This window comes from Ranitomeya imitator, chromosome 1 (assembly GCF_032444005.1).
Source record: "Ranitomeya imitator isolate aRanImi1 chromosome 1, aRanImi1.pri, whole genome shotgun sequence".
In the NCBI taxonomy this organism is placed as follows: domain Eukaryota; kingdom Metazoa; phylum Chordata; class Amphibia; order Anura; family Dendrobatidae; genus Ranitomeya; species Ranitomeya imitator.
In genome coordinates, this window is record NC_091282.1 from 602,988,816 (window position 1) to 603,013,119 (window position 24,304).

General features: G+C 46.6%; 1 protein-coding gene across 1 annotated transcript in view; it reads left to right on the forward strand.

The window, feature by feature from the left end:
- CKS1B (CDC28 protein kinase regulatory subunit 1B) overlaps nucleotides 1-24,304 on the forward strand; it is a 59,655-nt gene extending 35,351 nt beyond the window's left edge. The window contains exon 3 of the mRNA XM_069768752.1: nucleotides 24,084-24,304. Within this exon, the coding sequence (XP_069624853.1) occupies nucleotides 24,084-24,133 (50 nt within the window). The 3' untranslated portion in view covers nucleotides 24,134-24,304. The remainder of the gene's footprint in view (nucleotides 1-24,083) is intronic.

Consider the following 24,304-nt stretch of genomic DNA (forward strand, 5'->3'; position numbering starts at 1 on the left):
GAAACAGTGTTTAATCTTAATTATGCCAGATGCCTTCTTTTCAGGAGGCTATTGTCTGAATATAACTTCAATAGTTTAGTGTTTTTCTTCAGTAGTTCAAGAACCACAGACTTGTCATGAGTCTTAACGTTGACTCTTGAAATTGATGAATGGTTGCAGTTTACCTCATGTCAGCTCCTACAGTTATTGTGTTACTGTCTTTGGAGGACAGGGAAGTGGGATCATTAGACAAACATTGATTGTTCAATGTTGATTAATCATTATATAAGTCCATGTAGCTTTGTTGACCTGCTAAACCTTGAAGTACAAACTGCAGATTGTTTAAATACTCAAACAATGAGATAAATCTTACCCCCCTCCCACCACCCACTTCCTGACCTGTAGATGAAGGTCTGAACCACAGATGTGGGTCTAAAAAGAGCCTATATTATTATGAAGAGACTCTGTAAAGAACCACAGCCAATGCACAACTCATTCTACAGGATGCCAGCTTAAAGGGAACCTGTTACCCCCAAAATCGAAGATGAGCTAAGCCCATCAGCATCAGGGGCTTATCTACCGCATTCTGTAATGCTGTAGATAAGCCCCCGATGTATCCTGAAAGATGAGAAAAAGAGGTTAGATTATACTCCCCAGGGGGGGCGGACCGGTCCGGGGCCTCCTATCTTCATAGGATGACGTCCTCTTCTTGTCTTCACTCTGCGACGCAGGTGTACTTTGTCTGCCCTGTTGAGGGCAGAGCAAAGTACTGCAGTGCGCAGGCGCTGGGCCTCTGACCTTTCCCGGCACCTGCGCACTGCAGTACTTTGCTCTGCCCTCAACAGGACAGTCAAAGTACGCCGGAGGCACAGCGTGAACACAAGAAGAGGACGTCATCGTAAGAAAATAGGAGACCCCGGACAGTGACACCCATCGGACCAGACTGCAGCGGGACCGCCCCTGGGTGAGTATAATCTAACCTCTTTTTCTCATCTTTCAGGATACATCGGGGGCTTATCTACAACATTACAGAATGCTGCAGATAAGCCCCTGATGCTGGTGGCTGCAGCTCATCTTCGATTTTGGTGGTGACAGGCTCTCTTTAACCACTTTACCCCCAAGGGTGGTTTGCACGTTAATAACTGGGCCAATTTTTACAATTCTGACCACTGTCCCTTTATGAGGTTATAACTCTGGAACGCTTCAACTGATCCTGGTGATTCTGACATTGTTTTCTCGTGACATATTGTACTTCATGATAGTGATACAATTTCTTTATTACCTGTGTTTATTTGTGAAAAAAATAAAAATTTGGCAAAAATTTTGAAAATTTCGCAACTTTCCAACTTTGAATTTTTATGCAATTAAATCACAGAGATGTCACACAAAATACTTAATAAGTAACATTTCCCACATGTCTACTTTACATCAGCACAATTTTGGAACCAATTTTTTTTTTTGTTAGGGAGTTATAAGGGTTAAGTTGACCAGCAATTTCTCATTTTTACAACATTTTTTTTGGGACCACAACTCATTTGAAGTCATTTTTAGGGGTCTATATGATAGAAAATAACCAAGTGTGACACTATTCTAAAAACTGCACCCTTCAAGGTGCTCAAAACTACATTGAAGAGGTTTATTAACCCTTCAGGCGTTTCACAGGAATTTTTGGAATGTTTAAATAAAAATGAACATTTAACTTTTTTTCACAAAAAATTTACTTCAGCTCCAATTTGTTTTATTTTACCAAGGGTAACAGGAGAAAATGGACCCCAAAAGTTGTACTAGTTGTCCTGAGTACGCTGATACCCCAATATGTGGGGGTAAACCACTGTTGGGGCGCAAAGGAGAGCTCTGAAGGGAAGGAGCACCGTTTGACTTTTCAATGCAAAATTGACAGGAATTGAGATGGGACGCCATGTTGCGTTTGGAGAGCCACTGATATGCCTAAACATTGAAACCCCCCACAAGTGACACCATTTTGGAAAGTAAGTTCCTTAGGGCGTCTATCTAGATGTGTGGTGAGCACTTAGACCCACCAAGTGCTTCACAGAAGTTTATATTGCAGAGCCGTAAAAATAATCATATTTTTTCACAAAAATGATCTTTTCGCCCCCAATTTTTTATTTTCCCAAGGGTAAGAGAAGAAATTGGACCCCAAAAGTTGTCCAATTTGTCCTGAGTACGCTGATACCCAATATGTGGGTGGAACCACCATTTGGGCGCATGGCAGAGCTCGGATGGGAAAGCGCGCCATTTGGAATGCAGACTTAGATGGATTGGTCTGCAGGCATCACGTTGCATTTGCAGAGCCCCTGATGTAACAAAACAGTAGAAACCCCCCGCAAGTGACCCCATATAGGAAACTAGACCCCCATGGAACTTATCTAGATGTGTTGTGAGAACTTTGAACCCCCAAGTGTTTCAATACAGTTTATAACGCAGAGCCGTGAAAATAAAAAATCCTTTTTTTTCCACAGAGATTATTTTTTAGCCCCCAGTTTTGTATTTTCCCAAGGGTAACAGGAGAAATTGGACCCCAAAAGTTGTTGTCCAATTTGTCCTGAGTACGCTGATACCCCTTATGTTGGGGTAAACCCCTGTTTGGGCGTACGGGAGAGCTCGGAAGGTAAGGAGCACGGTTTTACTTTTTCAACGCAGAATTGGCTGGAATTGAGATTGGACGCCATGTCGCGTTTAGAGAGCCCCTGATGTGCCTAAACAGTGGAAACCCCCCAATTATAACTGAAACCCTAATCCAAACACACCCCTAACCCTAATCCCAACGGTAACCCTAATCCCAATCCTATTCCCAACCGTAAATGTATCCCTAACTTTAGCCCTAACCCTAATGGGAAAATGGAAATAAATTGGGGGCGCATCGCATTTTATTGACAGATCGCTGATCTGACAGATCGCTGATCTGACACTTTGCTGTGCACTGTGTCAGATCAGCGATCACACAGGCACAGCAGGGACACTTACCACCGCTTGCTCTGAGCAGGCACTGGTAAGCCACCTCCCTGCAGGACTCGGATGCAGCCCCGCGGCCATTTTGGATCCGTGGGCCTGCAGGGAGGAGGAGGTAAGAGACCCTCGCAGCAACGCGATCACATCGCGTTGCTCCGAGGGTCTCAGGGAAGCATGCAGGGAGCCCCCTCCCTGCGCGATGCTTTCCTATACCGCCAGAACACTGCGATCATGTTCGATCGCAGTGTGCCCGGGGGTTAATGTGCCCGGAGCAGTCCGTGACCATTCCTAGCACATAGTGCCGGATGTCAGCTGTGATAGTCAGCTGACACTCGGCCGCGCTCCCCCAGCTGATCGCTCTGGACGTACTATTCCGTCCTTGGGAAGTAGGGCCCACCCCACATGGACGGAATAGTACGTCCAATGGTAGAAAGGGGTTAAGGGACCACATTCCTAACTGGCAGAATACATATCTGCTCCATTGACTCACTGAACCCTTGGAGATGTTAACAAGCCAGGTTATGACTCTCCAGGTCACCAGGCGATGTGCCTCAATGGACTGTCAGCTTCCTAACCTTATTGTGTATTGTTACCTCCTCTCTGTGGGTGCCTGCCAAAAGCGGTGTGCCACTGGTGGGGTAGTCTGCCCTGGAAGCCCTGAAGTCACAGCTGCTGTAATTTTGCACAATCTTGCTATTACAGACGTTTTCTGTTTGGCTCAATGAAGCATTGCCACGCTGTTTTAACCTCACCCTGAGTTGTCCAAGTAGTATGCCCACGGAAAACGAGTACGGTAGTTCAGTGTGATGAGCCCTGGACAATATTGCCCCCCCCCCCCCCTCCCAGTGTCTACACAGCTCGTGGTCTCATTTGGTGGCCTTGTATTCTTTTTAAGGTATGTGAATGGGCCTTCACCCTATATCCTTCTCATTCTCTTGCAGTAGCCCAACCAACTATCTCATCGTCCGATCGTAAACCGTGCCAACAGCTTGGACCATCATGTTTTTGAAGTAGTTTCTATTTAAGGTTATATCGAAACCCATATCTTTCACCCAATTAGATGGATACGTGGGTGCAAAATGACACCCCTTCTGTAACCTTGCACACTCCTCTTTTGTAAGTTTATAGCATGTTAAATTGATCTGTTCCTGATCCTTTATGGCCTTTTCCTCAGATCATACACCATCAATCATTTGTCTAAAAATGGTGTGATACTGGGGAAGATGGAGATGAGGATCGTGTGGTAGTGCCTTTATTTCTGTTTGTCTGTCTGAATTGTTTCCTTTGTCCCCACCATTTAATTTTATGTAGTCTATCCCTGCCCCGGTAGTTTCCCAAATCTCCGCTCTCTGTTCGCTCAGTGTTAGAAGTGTCAGTAACTGATGATAAAGCATATAATTTGTTAACACTTCTATATTCAGTTTTATCCTTAAACTCCCTTCAATCTGGTGAGAACTGAGTGTTTTGTCTCCTTAGGGTTCTTTCACACTTCAGTTGGGTGGCGTCAGTTAGGTCCGACATCGTGGCGGATCGACGGATCCGTCAAATTTGTTGTGAAAACGGTTCTAACGGATCCGTTTTTTAGACGGATCAGCTGCCCCGATCTGTTAAAAAAACGGATCCGTTAGAACCGTTGCGACCGTTTTTACATCCGTTGTAACTGTTTTTTGACGGATCCATTTTTTAAAAGGGGAGGATTTCAATGTGATTGGCTACTGGAAACTACTGGAAAACTATATATAGTGTGTATTTACAACATCTTTGAAAGGTTGTAGAGAAAGTGGCAGAAATGGAAGGAGTACTGGCGAACATTGCAAAGATCTATACTGATTTTACTTTTGAGGCAAATCAGTTGGCAGTCAGCGTTCGAGAGAGGGAGGAAGAAAGACTGCGCATCCTACGGCAGCGGCGGAAGAGAAGGCTGTGGATCCATCCCATCACAGCACAACGCATGACCCGTGGTGTTTATTCCACACTTTACATTGAACTAAGGGAAAACCCTCAGAAGTTCTTCAATTATGTGAGGATGAGAGCTGAAAATTTTGAAATTTTATTGGGCCATGTGCAAGACTCTATACGGAGACGAGACACCCAGATGCGCTTCTCCATATCACCAGCGGAGCGTCTCATGGTGACTATTCGGTAAGTTTTTTTTTTTTTTTGTTTTTGTTTTTTTAAATGATTCTCATTCATCAGACTTATAACTGTAATGTTGTTTTTTGAATTTTTTATTAATTATTGTCTTTTCCTTTTGTTAACAGATTCCTTGCAACTGGAGAGTCGTTCTCATCCCACCATTTTCAGTTTAGGCTTGGGATATCCACCATCTCAGGGATCATCAGAGATACCTGCCGGGCATTGTGGGAGTGCCTCCAAGTGGAATACATTCCAGAGCCATCACAGGAGAGGTGGCTGGAGATTGCCCAAAATTTTCATCAAATTTGCCAGTTCCCAAGTTGTCGGAACAGTCGATGGGAAGCGCATAAGGATCGTCAAACCTTCTGGCTCTGGATCACAGTTTTATAACTATAAGAAGTACTTCTCAATTGTGTTGATGGCCATAGCCGACGCATAATGCAAGTTCATCGCTGTGGATGTCGGTGCGTATGGACGCGCAAATGACTCACAGATCTTTTAAAAATTCACCAATGGGGCGTCGTTTGTATGGAGAGACATTTGACTTTCCGCCCCCTAGACCCCTCCCTGGAACCACCGGTCCACCATTACCATTTGTTTGCGTTGGAGATGATGCCTTCCAGCTTTCCCCACATTTGCTGAAACCCTTTGGAAGTAGTGGACTGACCCAGAGGAAGAAAATTTTTAATTACCGCTTAACCAGAGCACGAAGAGTAGTGGAATGTGCTTTTGGCATCTTAACTGCCAAATGGAGAGTCCTGCTAACTGCAATTAAACTGCAGACTGAAACTGTCGATGATGTGGTGAAAGCGTGCGTGGTCATTCACAATTTTGTTTTATCAAAAGAACAAGTTTCCCTGGAGGATAATGTGTCACAAAGCACCTTGCGGGATTACCACAACACAACTTTTCGCAGTCCAGTAGCAGTCTCCAGAATGCGGGACAATTTTGCAGACTACTTCATGTCTCCTGCAGGATCAGTTGACTGGCAGTATGAAATGGTGTAAAAAATTTTTTGTTTTTTACACTTGTAAAAATACCATTTTTTGTTTGCTTACAAAACCTTTGTACTTTAATGCTGCATCGTATGTTTTGAAACGGTACCCTTTAAACACTGTTTATTGTTACTATTACCATAACCTTGATGGCTTTAAAACATGTTTTGTTTTTTTTGTTTTTTTTTTTTTTTTATTAAAAGAGAGACAATAAAATTGTTTTTCAACCAAAAAAAGTTTATTTTTTAAATTTTACAGGTTCTCATAATTTTGGGTGGAGATAGTAGCGGAGGGGCTGACAGGTTGGACCACGTCGAGAGTGTGAGACAGGACATCACGGGGAGGAACAGAAGTAGAATGGGTGGTGAAAACATGAGTAGGTGCAGATGTGGTGTGTGTGAGGTAGGAAGGTGTTCGTGGGATCGGGAACTGAGAAGTTAAAGGGGAAGAATGGAAAGGGGACGGTAAAAACTGGGAAAGACTAAGGGGGGAAGGAACGAATGACGAAGGAGTAGAATGGACGGGAGGAGGACGGACGGGAGGATAGACGGTGGCTTGAGAGGGGAAAGGTGTTGAAACATGAAGGGTAGGTGGAGGGGCTTGGGACATCGCCTGCGCTAGAGCAGTGTGGCAGCCTTGCATCACATGCATCTGCAGGTCAGGAGTTAGATTTTCCATGTGCCTGAGGACCGACTGAAAAAGTGTCTTGGTGACTGGTTTGCATCTGATTGCATCCTATCCAGACGACTGCTGAGTTCAAGTATGCTTTTGTTAAGCATATTGTACCCAGCAGACGTTTGCTCACTCAAAAGCTTGATGGCACTGTGGAAGGATGCATTCAGCTGCAAAAAGTCAGGCGCATAGCTCCTTTCCTGACCTCTCTGGCGCTGCCGTCCTGACCACAAAGGTGGTCTAGATGTTGCGGCAGTGGCAGAGGGGTGGGGTAAAGGGAACTCTAACTCATCACCTGCAGCTTCATGTGACGAAGTCCACCCTGCTGCTCCAGCGCTGGTGGATGAGGCTGAGGGATCAAACTAAAGGGAAGGTGCAGATACAGAGGGGTCGACGTGGTCCCCGGTGGCGGACTCTTGAGGGATCGCTCCAGAGGGGTGCAACTCTGATGCAGGCTTCCGAGTGCTGCAGAAAGTGCTGTTAAAGAAGAAGAAAAAAAAAAATTAGTATCTTGATATTACAATTGCCCTTGCTGCCAAAAAAATTGAAGGTTACACATTTTTACAGTTTGACTGAAAATATGTGGTGTTGAATATTTACCTTCTGCTCAGCAGCGTCGACCGGAGGAACGACAGGGCTCTGGCATGTTTGTGTCTGCTCCTGCATCCTCTAGATCCACTCGGGGCCTGCATCTCCTTATTGAATTCCCTCTTGAAGCGATCCCTGAGTGACCGCCACCGCACAATAATCCTGTTACCTGGAAAGAGAAAGCAAAAATTGGTTACTATACAACACATTAAATCATGCTAATATAAGGTAATGAAGTGTGAATACTTACGCGCTAGATCCTGGGCCCCAGCATCGAGTTCCTCCCAGTTATCCAGAACAGCACTGCACACTTCCTCCCATAGCCGTCGGGTGATTAACTGGTCAGCATGGCGGCGGTCCGACATGTTCCACAGCGGCTCCCGAATTTGTACCGCTTGGATGAGGGTGTCCACATCTATGCCCTCCTCTTCGTCATCCTGTTCGGGAGCACGCTGTGAAGCCTAACAAAAAGATAAGAATAAAAAGGGAAAGATTACACCACATGAATTTTACAGTTTACTAAACACCGAACCAAAAAGGAACTTACTCTTCGGCGACCGCCGCGATTAGCATTCCGACGACTATGGGAGGTGCTTTGAGGAACTCTAGGGGGAGCCCCGGATTGTGAAGACTAATAATAAAAAAAAAAAAAAATTATGTGCTTGGATAGAGGCATATGTATTGTGTGCTGTGCTGAATGTTTGTGTTGGGTGTAGTGTGTTGTATGTGAGGATCGGTCTGTGCAAAACTTACACTATGCGCTCCCGCTCCTTGAATTTCTCCACCCTGTCCATCTCCTTCTGTAAGCCCCTCTGCTTCATCTTCCTGTGAATACAGAATAAACACATAAAGGGTTAAAATACAATTACCATAGTTGTACCAAAAAAAAAAATTATGAAGAAAAAAAAATAAACACCTCAGTTTGCTGATGATGTGCTGGGGGGCTCTCAGAAGAAGACATTATGGTCTTGCGTAAATCTTGGGTTGGTCAGTTCCTTGCGTCCCTCTTGGTCCCTAGAATCTGTAAGTATAAAGAGAGTTCTAAGCTACTATACAAAAGGATAGATAGATAGATGCAGCTGGAACTTTACACTTACCGTATATACTCGAGTATAAGCCGAGATTTTCAGCCCAAATTTTTGGGCTGAAAGTGCCCCCCTCGGCTTATACTCGAGTCACGGTAGCGGTGGGGTCGGCAGGTGAGGGGCTGAGGGCGCTGGGGTATACTTACCTAGTCCCAGCGATCCTCGCGCTGTCCCTGCCGTCCCACGGGCTTCGGCGCTGCAGTTTCTTCCTCTCTTCAGCGGTCACGTGGGACCGCTCATTACAGAAATGAATAAGCGGCTCCACCTCCCATAGGGGCGGAGCCGCTTATTCATTTCTCTAATCAGCGGTGCCGGTGACCGCTGATAGAGAAAGAAGCTGCAGCGCCGAAGACAGGAGGGGACAGCGCGAGGATCGCCAGGACTAGGTGAGTATGTTATATTCACCTGTCCTCGTTCCAGCCGCCGGGCGCCGATCCATCTTCCCGGCCGGCGCCTCCATCTTCCCGGCGTCTCTGCTCTCTGACTGATCAGGCAGAGGGCGCGATGACGCATATAGTGTGCGCGGCGCCCTCTGCCTGATCAGTCAGAGCAGAGACGCCGGGAAGATGGAGGCGCCGGAACGAGACGCCGGGAGCTGCAATCAAGGGAGGTGAGTATGTGTTTTTTTTTCTTTATTGCGGCAGCGGCGGCACAAATTTATGTGGAACATCTATGGGGCACAGTGAACGGTGCAGAGCACCGTATATGGCACAGCACAGCTATGGGGCACAGTGAACGGTGCAGAGCACCGTATATGGCACAGCACAGCTATGGGGTACAGTGAACGGTGCAGAGCACCGTATATGGCACAGCACAGCTATGGGGTACAGTGAACGGTGCAGAGCACCGTATATGGCACAGCACAGCTATGGGGCACAGTGAACGGTGCAGAGCACCGGATATGGCACAGCACAGCTATGGGGCACAGTGAACGGTGCAGAGCACCGGATATGGCACAGCACAGCTATGGGGTACAGTGAACGGTGCAGAAAACCGTATATGGCACAGCACAGCTATGGGGCACAGTGAACGGTGCAGAGCACCGGATATGGCACAGCACAGCTATGGGGTACAGTGAACGGTGCAGAGCACCGTATATGGCACAGCACAGCTATGGGGCACAGTGAACGGTGCAGAGCACCGTATATGGCACAGCACAGCTATGGGGCACAGTGAACGGTGCAGAGCACCGGATATGGCACAGCACAGCTATGGGGTACAGTGAACGGTGCAGAGCACCGTATATGGCACAGCACAGCTATGGGGCACAGTGAACGGTGCAGAGCACCGTATATGGCACAGCACAGCTATGGGGCACAGTGAACGGTGCAGAGCACCGGATATGGCACAGCACAGCTATGGGGTACAGTGAACGGTGCAGAGCACCGTATATGGCACAGCACAGCTATGGGGCACAGTGAACGGTGCAGAGCACCGGATATGGCACAGCACAGCTATGGGGTACAGTGAACGGTGCAGAGCACCGTATATGGCACAGCACAGCTATGGGGCACAGTGAACGGTGCAGAGCACCGTATATGGCACAGCACAGCTATGGGGCACAGTGAACGGTGCAGAGCACCGTATATGGCACAGCACAGCTATGGGGCACAGTGAACGGTGCAGAGCACCGTATATGGCACAGCACAGCTATGTATGGGGCACAGTGAACGGTGCAGAGCACCGTATATGGCACAGCACAGCTATGGGGCACAGTGAACGGTGCAGAGCACCGTATATGGCACAGCTATGGGGCACAGTGAACGGTGCAGAGCACCGTATATGGCACAGCACAGCTATGGGGCACAGTGAACGGTGCAGAGCACCGTATATGGCACAGCACAGCTATGGGGCACAGTGAACGGTGCAGAGCACCGTATATGGCACATCTATGGGGCACAATGAACGGTGCAGAGCACCGTATATGGCACAGCTAGGGGGCACAATGAACGGTGCAGAGCACTATATGGTTCACACCTATGGGGAAATATGAACGGTGCAGAGCACTATATGGCACAGCTATGGGGAAATAATGATCTATTTTTATTTTTGAAATTCACCGGTAAATGCTGCATTTCCACTCTAGGCTTATACTCGAGTCAATAAGTTTTCCCAGTTTTTTGTGGCAAAATTAGGGGGGTCGGCTTATACTCGGGTCGGCTTATACTCGAGTATATACGGTACATCTTTTTCCAAAACTTGGGGAGCCTGCCTGCCTACGTTTTGGGTCAGTACCTTGCTTGGTTCCTGTAACATCTTCCAATTTGAAGACAGTTTTAATTCGAATGATTGTGAAGAAGTATGCCAACTTACTTATTGATTTCCCCCACCACAAAAGAAAAAAAATTCTTAACCGTCAAACTTGATATGCTAGATATGCTTGATGCACATGCTGCCAAACCCTCTACCTCCTGTTTCCCCACAAAAAAAAACCCCAAAAATTCCTTTAAAGCAAAACCAAAACTACTTTGAACTTGATATGCGCCATGCACATGCTGGTAAACCCACCTAACCTTATAAAAAAAATGTTCCTCATTCAAAATTAAAATACCAATTCCCAAGATTGTTAATTATGATTACCCTACAGTTTGTATTTTCTAAAACCAGATAACATTTTCTATAGCAAAGATTTGCATTCCGCATTTGTATATATAATCTTTACTGCATGTATACCCAATTGGACATTTATCTTGAAATGAAACTGACAGTTTTGTGAAAATTTTATTACTATATTTTTTTTAAAAGTTACTTTTTTTTGGGAACAGTAGGAGCTACACTGCTCTTTATTTGAAATACAAGTACATTATGGAAAACAACAAAAATGCAGAACATATCACACGACATTTATACACACACAAAACACGTTACAGCACAGCTATTCAAAATACCAGCATAGTATGAAAAAAAAAAAATATAAACAGGGCAGGCAGGCGCACGCACACACGCACAACTCATACTGGATGGCAGTACTCACATGGCTTTCTCAGGCAGGGTCTCTCTGGCTGGAAGGACCTTTCTGGCTGGCAGGGCCTCTCTGGCTGGCTGGCAGGGCCTCTCTGGCAGGGTCTTGCTGGCAGGGCCTCGCTGGCTGGCTGGCAGGGCCTCTCTGGCTGGCAGGGCCTCGCTGGCTGGCAGGGCCTCTCTGGCTGGCTGGCAGGGTCTTGCTGGCAGGGCCTCTCTGGCTGGCTGGCAGGGCCTCGCTGGCTGGCAGGGTCTTGCTGGCAGGGCCTGGCTGGCAGGGTCTCTCTTGCTGGCAGGGTCTCTCTGGCTGGCAGGGCCTCTCTGGCTGGCAGGGTCTCTCTTGCTGGCTGGCACATTTGGGAATGACCTGTCCTCTTTATATAGTTTTGGGGTTGTCTGGGCAAAGTATCCACTTTTTGGAGCATGCTCAATTAAAAAAGCGGAATGGGGCGACGGATCCACCAAAAAGCGGATCGCGACGGATCCGTCGCCCATAGGCGCCCATTCTAAAAAGTGGCGGACGCGACGGATCCGCCGCGGTCCGCCTTTTCGGCGGCGACAAAAAACGTTACAAAGTCCGTCAATGTCTAGACAACGTCCGCCAAATCTCGACAGATCCGTCGCATGGCAGATGGAACGGACCACCATCCGCCACAATCCGTCACTAATGCAAGTCAATGGGAAAATAGCGGATCCGCCAAAAAAAAATGGCGGATCCGCTATTTGAGGAAAATGGTGGTTTTTGACTGACACCGAAAGACTGAAGTGTGAAAGAGGCCTTAAGTAGCATCTGTAAATTCCTTACCGGAGAATTGTGTTGAGGCATTATCAGCGTCACATGAAGTTCCCCATCGTATCTAGATTATCAATACTGTTTTCAACTAGATGAGCAAGTTCTATATTTATGACACCAAATTTCGGTAATTTTCCCTTGCTGCCTATGTGGGTCCAGCAACCTTATTATGATGGAATTTAATTTTGATGCTTGTGCTCCATGACCATTTTCACTTTATTTTACCTCCCTGATTATTCTCAACTGTCCCCGACCCTGGTAGGCATGGCCCCCATCAGAAAAAAAGATCTACTATATAATTGTCTAAGGGTCACTTCCATCTCTCTCTCTTTCTGTCTGTCGCGGATATTCATTGGTCGTGGCCAGCCAGTGGGCGTAGACATGAGGAGGGCGGAGCCAGCCGGGACCTTGGGCCAGCCAGTGAGCGGAGACAAAAGGGTAGGGGAGGCCAGGAAGTATGCAGAGCTCGCTCTTGCCCACTCCGTACAGGCCCGGCCAGAAGCGCTGCAAAGGGGGCGGAGTCACCGTGAGGAAGGCGGAGCCGGCCAGGACCATGGGCGCTGTTGGGCCTAATGCGGCCAAAAGCCGGGGACTAAATTAGCAGCCGTGGTCAGTGATGACAACCGCGGTCATTGATGATGGCCGCGACAGAAGGAAACAGCGCAGCACATGCGGTGGTGACAGCTGCGGACGGAAGGTGAGAATATACTCCGTGGGCTGTGCAATATACTCCTTAGCCTGTACTATATACTACGTGGCCTGTGCAATATACTCCATTGGCTGTGCTACATACTACGTGGGCTCTGCACTATACTCCGTGGCCTGTGCTATATACTACGTGGCTGGGCAGTATACTCCGTGGGCTGTGCTACATACTACGTGGGCTCTGCACTATACTCCGTGGCCTGTGCTATATACTACGTGGGCTCTACAATATACTACATCGCTGGGCAATATACTACGTGGCTGGGCAATATACTACGTGGACATGCATATTCTAGAATACCCGATGCGTTAGAATCGGGCCACCATCTAGTACAGTATATATATAATCTACTATATAATTGTCTAAGGTCCTCTTCCGTCTTTCTGTCTGTAACGGAAATCCCAAGTCGCTGATTGGTCATGGCTGTTTTGCCGCGACCAATCAGCGACGGGCACAGTCCGGCGGCAAAATGGCCGCTCCTTACTCCCCGCAGTCAGCGCCCCCGCTCCATACTTCCCACAGTCAGCGCTCACACAGGGTTAATGGCAGCGTTAGTGGACCGCATTATGCCGCGGTGTAATGCACTCCGTTAACACAATTAACCCTGTGCCTACAGTCAAACATGGCGGAGGTTCCCTGATGTTTTGGGGTTGCTTTGCTGCCTCTGGCACTGGACTGCTTGACCGTGTGCATGGCATTATGAAGTCTGAAGACTACCAACAAATTTTACAGCATAATGTAGGGCCCAGTGTGAGAATGCTGGGTCTCCCTCAGATGTCATGGGTCTTCCAGCAGGACAATGACCCAAAACACACTTCAAAAAGCACAAGAAAATGGTTTGAGAGAAAGCACTGGAGACTTCTAAGGTGGCCAGCAAAGAGTCCAAACCTGAATCCCATAGAACACCTGTGGAGAGATCTAAAAATGGCAGTTTGGAGAAGGCACCCTTCAAATATCAGGGACCTGGAGCAGTTTGCCAAAGAAGAATGGTCTAAAATTCCAGCAGAGCATTGTAAGAAACTCATTGATGGTTACCAGAAGCGGTTGGTCGCAGTTATTTTGGCTAAAGGTTGTGCAACCAAGTATTGGGCTGAGGGTTCCAATACTTTTGTCTGGCCCATTTTTGGAGTTTTGTGTGAAATGATCAATGTTTTGTTTTTTGCTTCATTCTCTTTTGTGTTTTTTCATTTAAGACAAATTAAATGAAGATAATACCAAAGAATTTGTGTTTGCAATCATTTTCAGGAAGAAACTGAGTATTATCTGACAGAATTGCAGGGGTGTCAATACTTTTGGCCATGACTATATATATCTATATATACAGGTCCTTCTCAAAAAATTTGCATATAGTGTTAAATTTCATTATTTACCATAATGTAATGATTACAATTAAACTTTCATATATTATAGATTCATTATCCACCAACTGAAATTTGTCAGGTCTTTTATTGTTTTAATACTGATGATTTTGGCATACAACTCCTGATAACTCAAAAAACCTGTCTCAATAAATTAGCATATTTCACCCATCCAATCAAATAAAAGTGTTTTTTAATAACAAACAAAAAAACCATCAAATAATAATGTTCAGTTATGCACTCAATACTTGGTCGGGAATCCTTTGGCAGAAATGACTGCTTCAATGCGGCGTGGCATGGAGGCAATCAGCCTGTGACACTGCTGAGATGTTATGGAGGCCCAGGATGCTTCAATAGCGGCCTTAAGCTCATCCAGAGTGTTGGGTCTTGCGTCTCTCAACTTTCTCTTCACAATATCCCACAGATTCTCTATGGGGTTCAGGTCAGGAGAGTTGGCAGGCCAATTGAGCACAGTAATACCATGGTCAGTAAACCATTTACCAGTGGTTTTGGCACTGTGAGCAGGTGCCAGGTCGTGCTGAAAAATGAAATCTTCATCTCCATAAAGCATTTCAGCCGATGGAAGCATGAAGTGCTCCAAAATCTCCTGATAGCTAGCTGCATTGATCCTGCCCTTGATGAAACACAGTGGACCAACACCAGCAGCTGACATGGCACCCCACACCATCACTGACTGTGGGTACTTGACACTGGACTTCAGGCATTTTGGCATTTCCTTCTCCCCAGTCTTCCTCCAGACTCTGGCACCTTGATTTCCGAATGACATGCAAAATTTGCTTTCATCAGAAAAAAGTACTTGGGACCACTTAGCAACAGTCCAGTGCTGCTTCTCTGTAGCCCAGGTCAGGCGCCTCTGCCGCTGTTTATGGTTCAAAAGTGGCTTTACCTGGGGAATGCGGCACCTGTAGCCCATTTCCTGCACACGCCTGTGCACGGTGCCTCTGGATGTTTCCACACCAGACTCAGTCCACTGCTTCCTCAGGTTCCCCAAGGTCTGGAATCTGTCCTTCTCCACAATCTTCCTCAGGGTCCGGTCTCCTCTTCTCGTTGTACAGCGTTTTCTGCCACATTGTTTCCTTCCAACAGACTTACCATTGAGGTGCCTTGATATAGCACTCTGGGAACAGCCTATTTGTTGAGAAATTTCTTTCTGGGTCTTACCCTCTTGCTTGAGGGTGTCAATGATGGCCTTCTTGACATCTGTCAGGTCGCTAGTCTTACCCATGATGGGGGTTTTGAGTAATGAACCAGGCAGGGAGTTTATAAAAGCCTCAGGTATCTTTTGCATGTGTTTAGAGTTAATTAGTTGATTCAGAAGATTAGGGTAATAGGTCGTTTAGAGAACCTTTTCTTGATATGCTAATTTATTGAGACAGGTTTTTTGGGTTATCAGGAGTTGTATGCCAAAATCATCAGTATTAAAACAATAAAAGACCTGACAAATTTCAGTTGGTGGATAATGAATCTATAATATATGAAAGTTAAATTGTAATCATTACATTATGGCAAATAATGAAATTTAACACTATATGCTAATTTTTTGAGAAGGACCTGTGTATATTATATATATATATATATATATATATATATATATATATATATATATATATATATATATATATATATATATATATATATATATATATTCGAGTATAAGCCGAGATTTTCAGCCCAAATTTTTGGGCTGAAAGTGCCCCTCTCAGCTTATACTCGAGTCACGGTAGCGGTGGGGTCGGCGGGTGAGGGGGAGAGGGCGCTGACGCATACTCGCCTAGTCCCAGCGATCCTCGCGCTGTCCCTGCCGTCCCACAGTCTTCGGTGCTGCAGCTTCTTCCCCTCTTCAGCGGTCACGTGGGACCGCTCATTAGAGAAATGAATAGGCGGCTCCACCTCCCGTAGGGGTGGAGCCACCTATTCATTTCTCTAATCAGCGGTAACGGTGACCGCTGATAGAGAAAAGCTGCGGCACCGAAGACCGTGGGACGGCAGGGACAGCACGAGGATCGCTGGGACTAGGTAAGTATGTAATATTCACCTGTCCCCGTTCCACACACCGGGCGTCGCTCCATCTTCCCGGCGCCTCCATCTTCCTGGCGTCTCTGCTTTGACTGTTCAGGTCAGAGGGCGCGATGACGCATATAGTGTGCGCGGCGCCCTCTGCCTGATCAGTCAGTGCAGAGACGCCGGGACGAGACGCCGGGACCGGACGCTGGGAGCTGCAATCAAGAGAGGGGAGTATGTGTTGTGTTTTTTTTTTTTTATTGCAGCAGCAGCGGCCATGGCACAGATTTATGTGGAGCATCTATGGGGATATGTGAACGCTGCAGAGCATATATGGGGCACAGCCAAGGGGGAGATATGAACGCTGCAGAGCATATATGGGGCACAGCCAAGGGGGAGGTATGAACGCTGCAGAGCATATATGGGGCACAGCAAAGGGGGAGATATGAACGCTGCAGAGCACTATATGGGGCACAGCCAAGGGGGAGATATGAACGCTGCAGAGCACTATATGGGGCACAGCCAAGGGGGAGATATGAACGCTGCAGAGCACTATATGGGGCACATCCAAGGGGGAGATATGAATGCTGCAGAGCACTATATGGGGCACAGCCAAGGGGGAGATATGAACGCTGCAGAGCACTATATGGGGCACAGCCAAGGGGGAGATATGAACTCTCCAGAGCACTATATGGGGCACAGCCAAGGGGGAGATATGAACGCTGCAGAGCACTATATGGGGCACAGCCAAGGGGGAGATATGAACGCTGCAGAGCATATATGGGGCACAGCCAAGGGGGAGATATGAACGCTGCAAAGCACTATATGGGGCACAGCCAAGGGGGAGATATGAACGCTGCAGAGCACTATATGGGGCACAGCCAAGGGGGAGATATGAACGCTGCAGAGCATATATGGGGTACAGCCAAGGGGGAGATATGAACGCTGCAGAGCATATATGGGGCAGAGCATATATGGGGCACAGCCAAGGGGGAGATATGAACGCTGCAGAGCACTATATGGGGCACAGCCAAGGGGGAGATATGAATGCTGCAGAGCACTATATGGGGCACAGCCAAGGGGGAGATATGAACGCTGCAGAGCATATATGGGGCACAGCCAAGGGGGAGATATGAACGCTGCAGAGCACTATATGGGGCACAGCCAAGGGGGAGATATGAACGCTGCAGAGCACTATATGGGGCACAGCCAAGAGGGAGATATGAACAGTGCAGAGCACTATATGGGGCACAGCTATGGGGAATATGAACAGTGCAGAGCACTGTATGGGGCACAGCCAAGGGGGAGATATGAACAGTGCAGAGCACTGTATGAGGCACAGCCAATGGGGAATATGAACAGTGCAGAGCACTATATGGGGCACAGCTATGGGGCAATATGAACCGTGCAGAGCACTGTATGGGGCACAGCTATGGGGCAATATGAACGGTGCAGAGCACTATATGGCACAGCTATGGGGAAATAATGATCTATTTTTATTTTTGAAATTCATCGGTAAATGCTGCATTTCCACCCTAGGCTTATACTCGAGTCAATAGGTTTTCCCAGTTTTTTGTGGCAAAATTAGGGGAGTCGGCTTATACTCGGGTCGGCTTATACTCGAGTATATACGGTATATAATCTGTATGTCATCTCCCCTGTAAATAGTATATACCTGCTGTATGTCATCTCCTGTATATTGTATATTTCTGTCATCTCCTCCTGTATATAGTGTATATACCTGTCATCTCCCCTGTATATAGTATATATGTGTGTGTGTGCGTGTGTGTGTCATCTCCTCCTGTATCTATAATATAAGGCTGGGAGGGTCACTGTCCGAAGCCTTTTATAGACTGCGCAAGCGCCGGCGCAGTCTGGACCCCACAGAGTGACGCTCCCAGGAGATTGCGGTATGCGTAAGCACTGAACGCACACCGCGATCTCCAACGGAGAAGCAGGGACGTGGCAGGAGGGTGAGTATAAGCTATATTCACCTGTCTGTCCCGTTCCAGCGATGCGTGCCGCTCCGTGTTCCGGGTCCTCTGCCTGTGACGTTCAGAGGGTGTGATGATTCACTTAATGCGCGCCGCCCTCTGACTGAACAGTCACAGCCAGAGGACCCGGAACACGGAGTGGCACGCAGCGCTGGAACGGGACAGACAGGTGAATATAGCAAGTGTCGGGGGCCTGAGCTAGCGGCGATACCGGCACCTGACCCCCACAGCGCGCCGCTGTCCCCGCCTGCTCAGGCCCCCCAGCACTCGGCGCCCAGCGACGATAGGTATGTTTTGTTTTTGTTTTTTTTTCTATATCACAGCAGCATACGGGGCATATAGTATGGAGCATCTTATAGGGGCCATAAACCTTTATGGAGCAGTGTACGGGGCATATAGTATGGAGCACCTTATGGGAGCCATAAACCTTTATGGAGCAGCATATAGGGCATATACTATGGAGCATCTTATGGGGGCCTTAAACCTTTATGGAGCAGTATGCGGGGCATATACTATGGTGCATCTTATGGGGGCCATAAACCTTTATGGAGCAGTGTACGGGGCATATACTATGGAGCATCTTATGGGGGCCATCAACCGTAATGCAGCAGCATACGCGGGATTATACTATGGAGCATCTTATGGGGGCCATCAACCTTTATGGAGCAGCGTATGGGGCATATACTATGGAGCATCTTATGGGGCCATCAACCTTTATGGAGCAGCGTATGGGGCATATGGATGGGAGCAGCAAATTGCAGAACGGTGGCGCAGGATGGGAGCAGCACATGACAATGGGGGCGCAGGATGGGAGCAGCACATGACAGAATGTGGGCACAGGATGGGAGCAGCACATGACAGGATAGGGGCGCAGGATGGGTGCAGCACATGTCAGAATGGAGGCGCATGATGGGTTCAGCACATGTGAGAATGGGGGCGCAGGATGGGTGCAGCACATGACAGGATGGGGGCGCAGGATGGAGCAGCTCATGACAGGATGGGGATGCAGGATGGAGCAGCACATACCAGGATGGAGACCACATACCAATATAAATGCTCACCACCCGGGCGTAGAACGGGTTCAATAGCTAGTATAGTATATACCTGTATCTCATCTCCTCCTGTATATATTATATATGTGTGTCATCTCGCCTGTATATAGTATATACGTGTGTCATCTCGCCTGTATATAGTATATACGTGTGTCGTCTCCTCCTGTATATAGTATATATGTGTGTCATCTCCTGTATATAGTATATACCTGTGTCATCTCCCCTGTATATAGTATATACGCGTGTCATCTCCTCCTGTATTAGACCTCGTTCACACGTTATTTGGTCAGTATTTTTACCTCAGTATTTGTAAGCTAAATTGGCAGCCTGATAAATCCCCAGGCAACAGGAAGCCCTCCCCCCTGGCAGTATATATTGGCTCACACATACACATAATAGACAGGTCATGTGACTGACAGCTGCCGTATTTCCTATATGGTACATTTGTCGCTCTTGTAGTTTGCTTATTATTACTGTACGATATATACTCTTTGGTGTCATTGCTCTCATTCTTTAAGTTTCCCTTGTTCACATCTGGCAGCTGTCAATTTGCCTCCAACACTTTTCCTTTAACTTTTCCCCATTATGTAGATGGGGGCAAAATTGTTTGGTGAATTGGAACGCGCGGGGTTAAAATTTCGCCTTACAACATAGCCTATGACGCTCTCGGGGTCCAGACGTGCAAAATTTTGTGGCTGTAGCTGCGACGGTGCAGATGCCAATCCCGGACATACGCACGCACGCGCACACACACACGTTCAGATATATATATATATATATATATATATATATATATATATATATATATATATAATTATAATGAGTCAGGTAGTATCCGGTTAGTTCATCAGTTAGGGAACACTATCTAATGTTGGTCTAATATTCTGGATATTATAAAGGACCTATCCATAGTATCTGCTATGTGGTCCTATTCAACTTGGAAAAATAACATATTTTGTACCCCAGATGGAAACTCTTAAGTCTTGTACGTTACACTGGTGTATTGGTGTGTTGTTGTTTTTTTTTTGTCTGTCATCCTTTTTGAAATAATTTTTATTATATGGCCATGTATTTAAATTTATTCCCAATTTGCCAATCCTGTACTTGACACTAATTTGCATGAATGTGGTTTGGCATACTGTGCGTGCGTTTTCTTGTAGCACTGCTCTGCAACCCGGGACAACTACAAAGCTTCTTAGTGAGGCTGTTGTGCCAGGGTTGTCTATTGATTGTTCGTTCTTTCATGTATAAGAGAGGTGGCAATAGCTGTTGCCTATGTGGTGGTGTAGAGACCTTTTCTGCGTTGAGTAAAAATATGGAGGACTGCTGTAAAATACAGGCAGTGTGTGAATGCCTAAATGTGCAAGTTTTGGCAGCGGGCCCTAATTGCTGGACATGGACAGCAGGTGAGTAGGACATGGAGTTGAAAGTGAGCAGATGGTGGTCAGATAGTGTGAAAGGTATCAGACAATTGTTCATTGAAACCTTCCGGCCTCTGCTAAAAAGCTGAAAATGTAAAGGAATTTCAGCAGGCAACGACCCTAAGCGACCTCCAAATCCCCAAAAGAATGGCTTCACCAGGAGAAGATGGAAGGGCTGAGCCCAGGCCTGAATCTGAGGGACAATCTGTGGTGAACTGAAGAGGGTGCTTGTTATGATAAGGTAATTCAGTACCACAATAGACATAGAGGTCAGAGCACATACTGTGACCTGACAATAACCCAAAAACATAGAACGAGCTCTGAGACGTGGGAACTCTGCTGACCGCAATCCCTAATCCTCTCCAACCACACTAGAGGCAGCCGTGGATTGCGCCTAACGCTCCCTATGCAACTCGGCACAGCCTGAGAAACTAGCTAGCCTGAAGATAGAAAATAAGCCTACCTTGCCTCAGAGAAATACCCCAAAGGAAAAGGCAGCCCCCACATATAATGACTGTGAGTTAAGATGAAAAGACAAACGTAGAGATGAAATAGATTTAGCAAAGTGAGGCCCGATTTTCTGAACAGAGCGAGGATAGGAAAGGTAACTTTGCGGTCAACACAAAACCCTACAAAAACCACGCAAAGGGGGCAAAAAGACCCTCCGTACCGAACTAACGGCACGGAGGTACACCCTCTGCGTCCCAGAGCTTCCAGCAAGCAGGAAAAAACAAATAGACAAGCTGGACAGAAAAAAACAGCAAACAAAATAGCAAAGTAGAACTTAGCTATGCAGAGCAGCAGGCCACAGGAACGATCCAGGAGGAAACAGGTCCAATACTAGAACATTGACTGGAGGCCAGGATCAAAGCACTAGGTAGAGTTAAATAGGTGCTGCTCTAACGACTTCACCACATAACCTGAGGAAGGAAACTCAGAAGCCGCAGTACCACTTTCCTCCACCAGCGGAAGCTCATAGAGAGAATCAGCCGAAGTACCACTTGTGACCACAGGAGAGAGCTCTGCCACAGAATTCACAACAGGTGCTGTACAGCTGATGTTCCTGCAATCTGACAGATGTGGAGCTGCTGCAAAGAGGAACTGGCAAAGATCGACAATTCTAGATGTGCCGAGCTGATAGACTACAACCAAAAAAGACTGAGCACTGCCGGAAAGTCACAGGGGACTGCAACAAAGTATGTCAGGGAGTGCAGATTTATGCAACCAGATTAGGTTCTGGTGGAAAAATGAAGTAATAAAATAATCAGTTTTTCCTCACTGGATTTATACAGATTATAGGCAACTGTGATGACACCGCATTCGATTGTAATTATCATCTATTTTCAGTAAGCCAGGAGGCATAGACTGTATTTTTTATATTGATGCTTATGTAACTTATTGTCTGCAAACTTTGCAAGGCAGGGACGTGGGGTCACTGCAGAATGGATGCTTGCTTAATAAGTTGAGTGACCATTGTGTGGGTCTTGTTTCTTATTGACTTGCAAAAGGGAAGAGGAAACTCTAAGCAAATTGATTTAAATACTCAAACAATATAAGTTCATCTCATCTCGCCTTCCTCTTCACCTGTGGATGATGGCCTGAAGGACAACAGTTGTGAATTATATAAAGGGGATCTGCCTCTGTAACAAGAGATTCAAGGAACCATAGACTCTTTATAAAACCACAGCCAGGAGCACTGTACAAGAGATCAGCCAGAACATCAAGGCTCCATCACGAGGGACACAGATTTACATTCGACAGGATGCCAGCTTAGGGGACCACTGCCCCAGCTGGAAAAATACAGATCTGCTTCATTGAACATCACTGAACCTTGGATACGTTTTGGGGTAGTTAAGTTTTGGACCCAACGATCACATGAACTCCATGGATACGTTTTGGAGAAAGCCAGGATTGGCTCCATGGAGATGTTTGGAGAAGCCAGTTTATGACCCTCGGGGCAACTGGCCTTGTACCTGAATAAACTGTCATCTTCCTACGCTTTTTTTTTATGTGTGTGTGCGCAACAGATGGGGTAGTCGACCCTGGAAGCTCTGACGTCACAGCTGCCATTATCACGGCGAGTCAGCGGAAGGGTGAGGCTCTGTAATGTGCTCCATCTTGGGGTTTTGAACTAGGACTGTTCTGTGTTATCTGCCTGCTTTGTGGTTCAGTAAAGCATGGCCACACTCTTACCCTCACCCTGTATTGTCTTAGTATTTTATACCCACGGTAAAAGGAGAGTGGGCGTTCGGTGGGCTGAGCCCTGGTCCATGCGGTTTCGGCTAGCGCTTTCCCTGTGTCTCCAGATCTATATTTAAAGGGGTAGAAACTCCTGAATTATTCTTCTCGGCAACATCATTTTCCGGGGTGTGTAGACTATGTACATCTGCGATATACAGTCATGGTTGAAAGTGTGGGCACACTTAAAACTGTTCCAGAAAATATCGTATTTCTCCCATAAAACTATTGCATTTACACACTTTATTTCCTTTGTTTTGTTATTCCAATACACACAACGAAAAAAGGCAAATTGGATGTAATTTCTATCAATAATTGTCTAGAACAAATTCACGTGGGTGCCAAAACTTTTAATAATAGTAATTTTATTTATATAGCGCCAACATATTCTGCAGCGCTTTACAAATTATTGAAGGGACTTGTACAGACAATAGACATTACAGCATAACAGAAATCACAGTTCAAAATAGATACCAAGAGGAATGAGGGCCCAGCTCGCAAGCTTACAAACTATGAGGAAAAGGGGAGACAGGAGAGGTGGACGGTAACAATTGCTTTCGTTGTTCGGACCAGCCATAGTGTAAGGCTCGGTTGTTCATGTAAAGCTGCATGAACCACTTAACAGCCTAAGTATGTAGCAGTATAGACACAGAGGGCTATCAACTGCATAAAGTGTATGAGAACATGATGCGAGGAACCCAATTATGTGTTGGGTTTTTTTGTTTGTTTTTTGAATGGGCCACACAGGGATAGTTTGGCCTACCGCCTCAACGCATTAACCTATCAACTTTTCACAACTTTTCGTTGTGACTGTATATTTATTAATATCAGTTCTGGCCTGACAATTGTCAATATCGCTCCCAAATGTAGTAGCGCAGGACTAGAGTATACAGAAGGACAACAAGCACTACATTAGACAGGAGTATAAAGAACTACAGCTTTATTAAGAGACGGACGGGGTCCTCTTTGTTAGCGAGGTCTGCTCCCACATGAGAGGCTAGCCAAGTCCCAGGGCAGCTCTGGTGCTGTCTGCCCATCTACAATGGGGCTCTGCGGCTGAACGCCATTCCTTATTGCTCTCTGTAATACATGTTGCTTTCTTGTCTTCCTCAGAGCCACATATCCTGTTGTTCCGGCGCCCGCTGCCTATGAAGAAGCCGTAGCTGCCAGTGCCTCTCCAGGATCCTGTGACCACCAGCACCTTCTCCTGCAGTGCAGACACTGCGCCTATTTATATGATCTGTATTTACCTGTAATGTCTGTATATTCATGTTCTGTCCTTGCTACTGCGGCTCTGTAATATATCGCTATGCAATAAAAGCCTTGTTTTACCA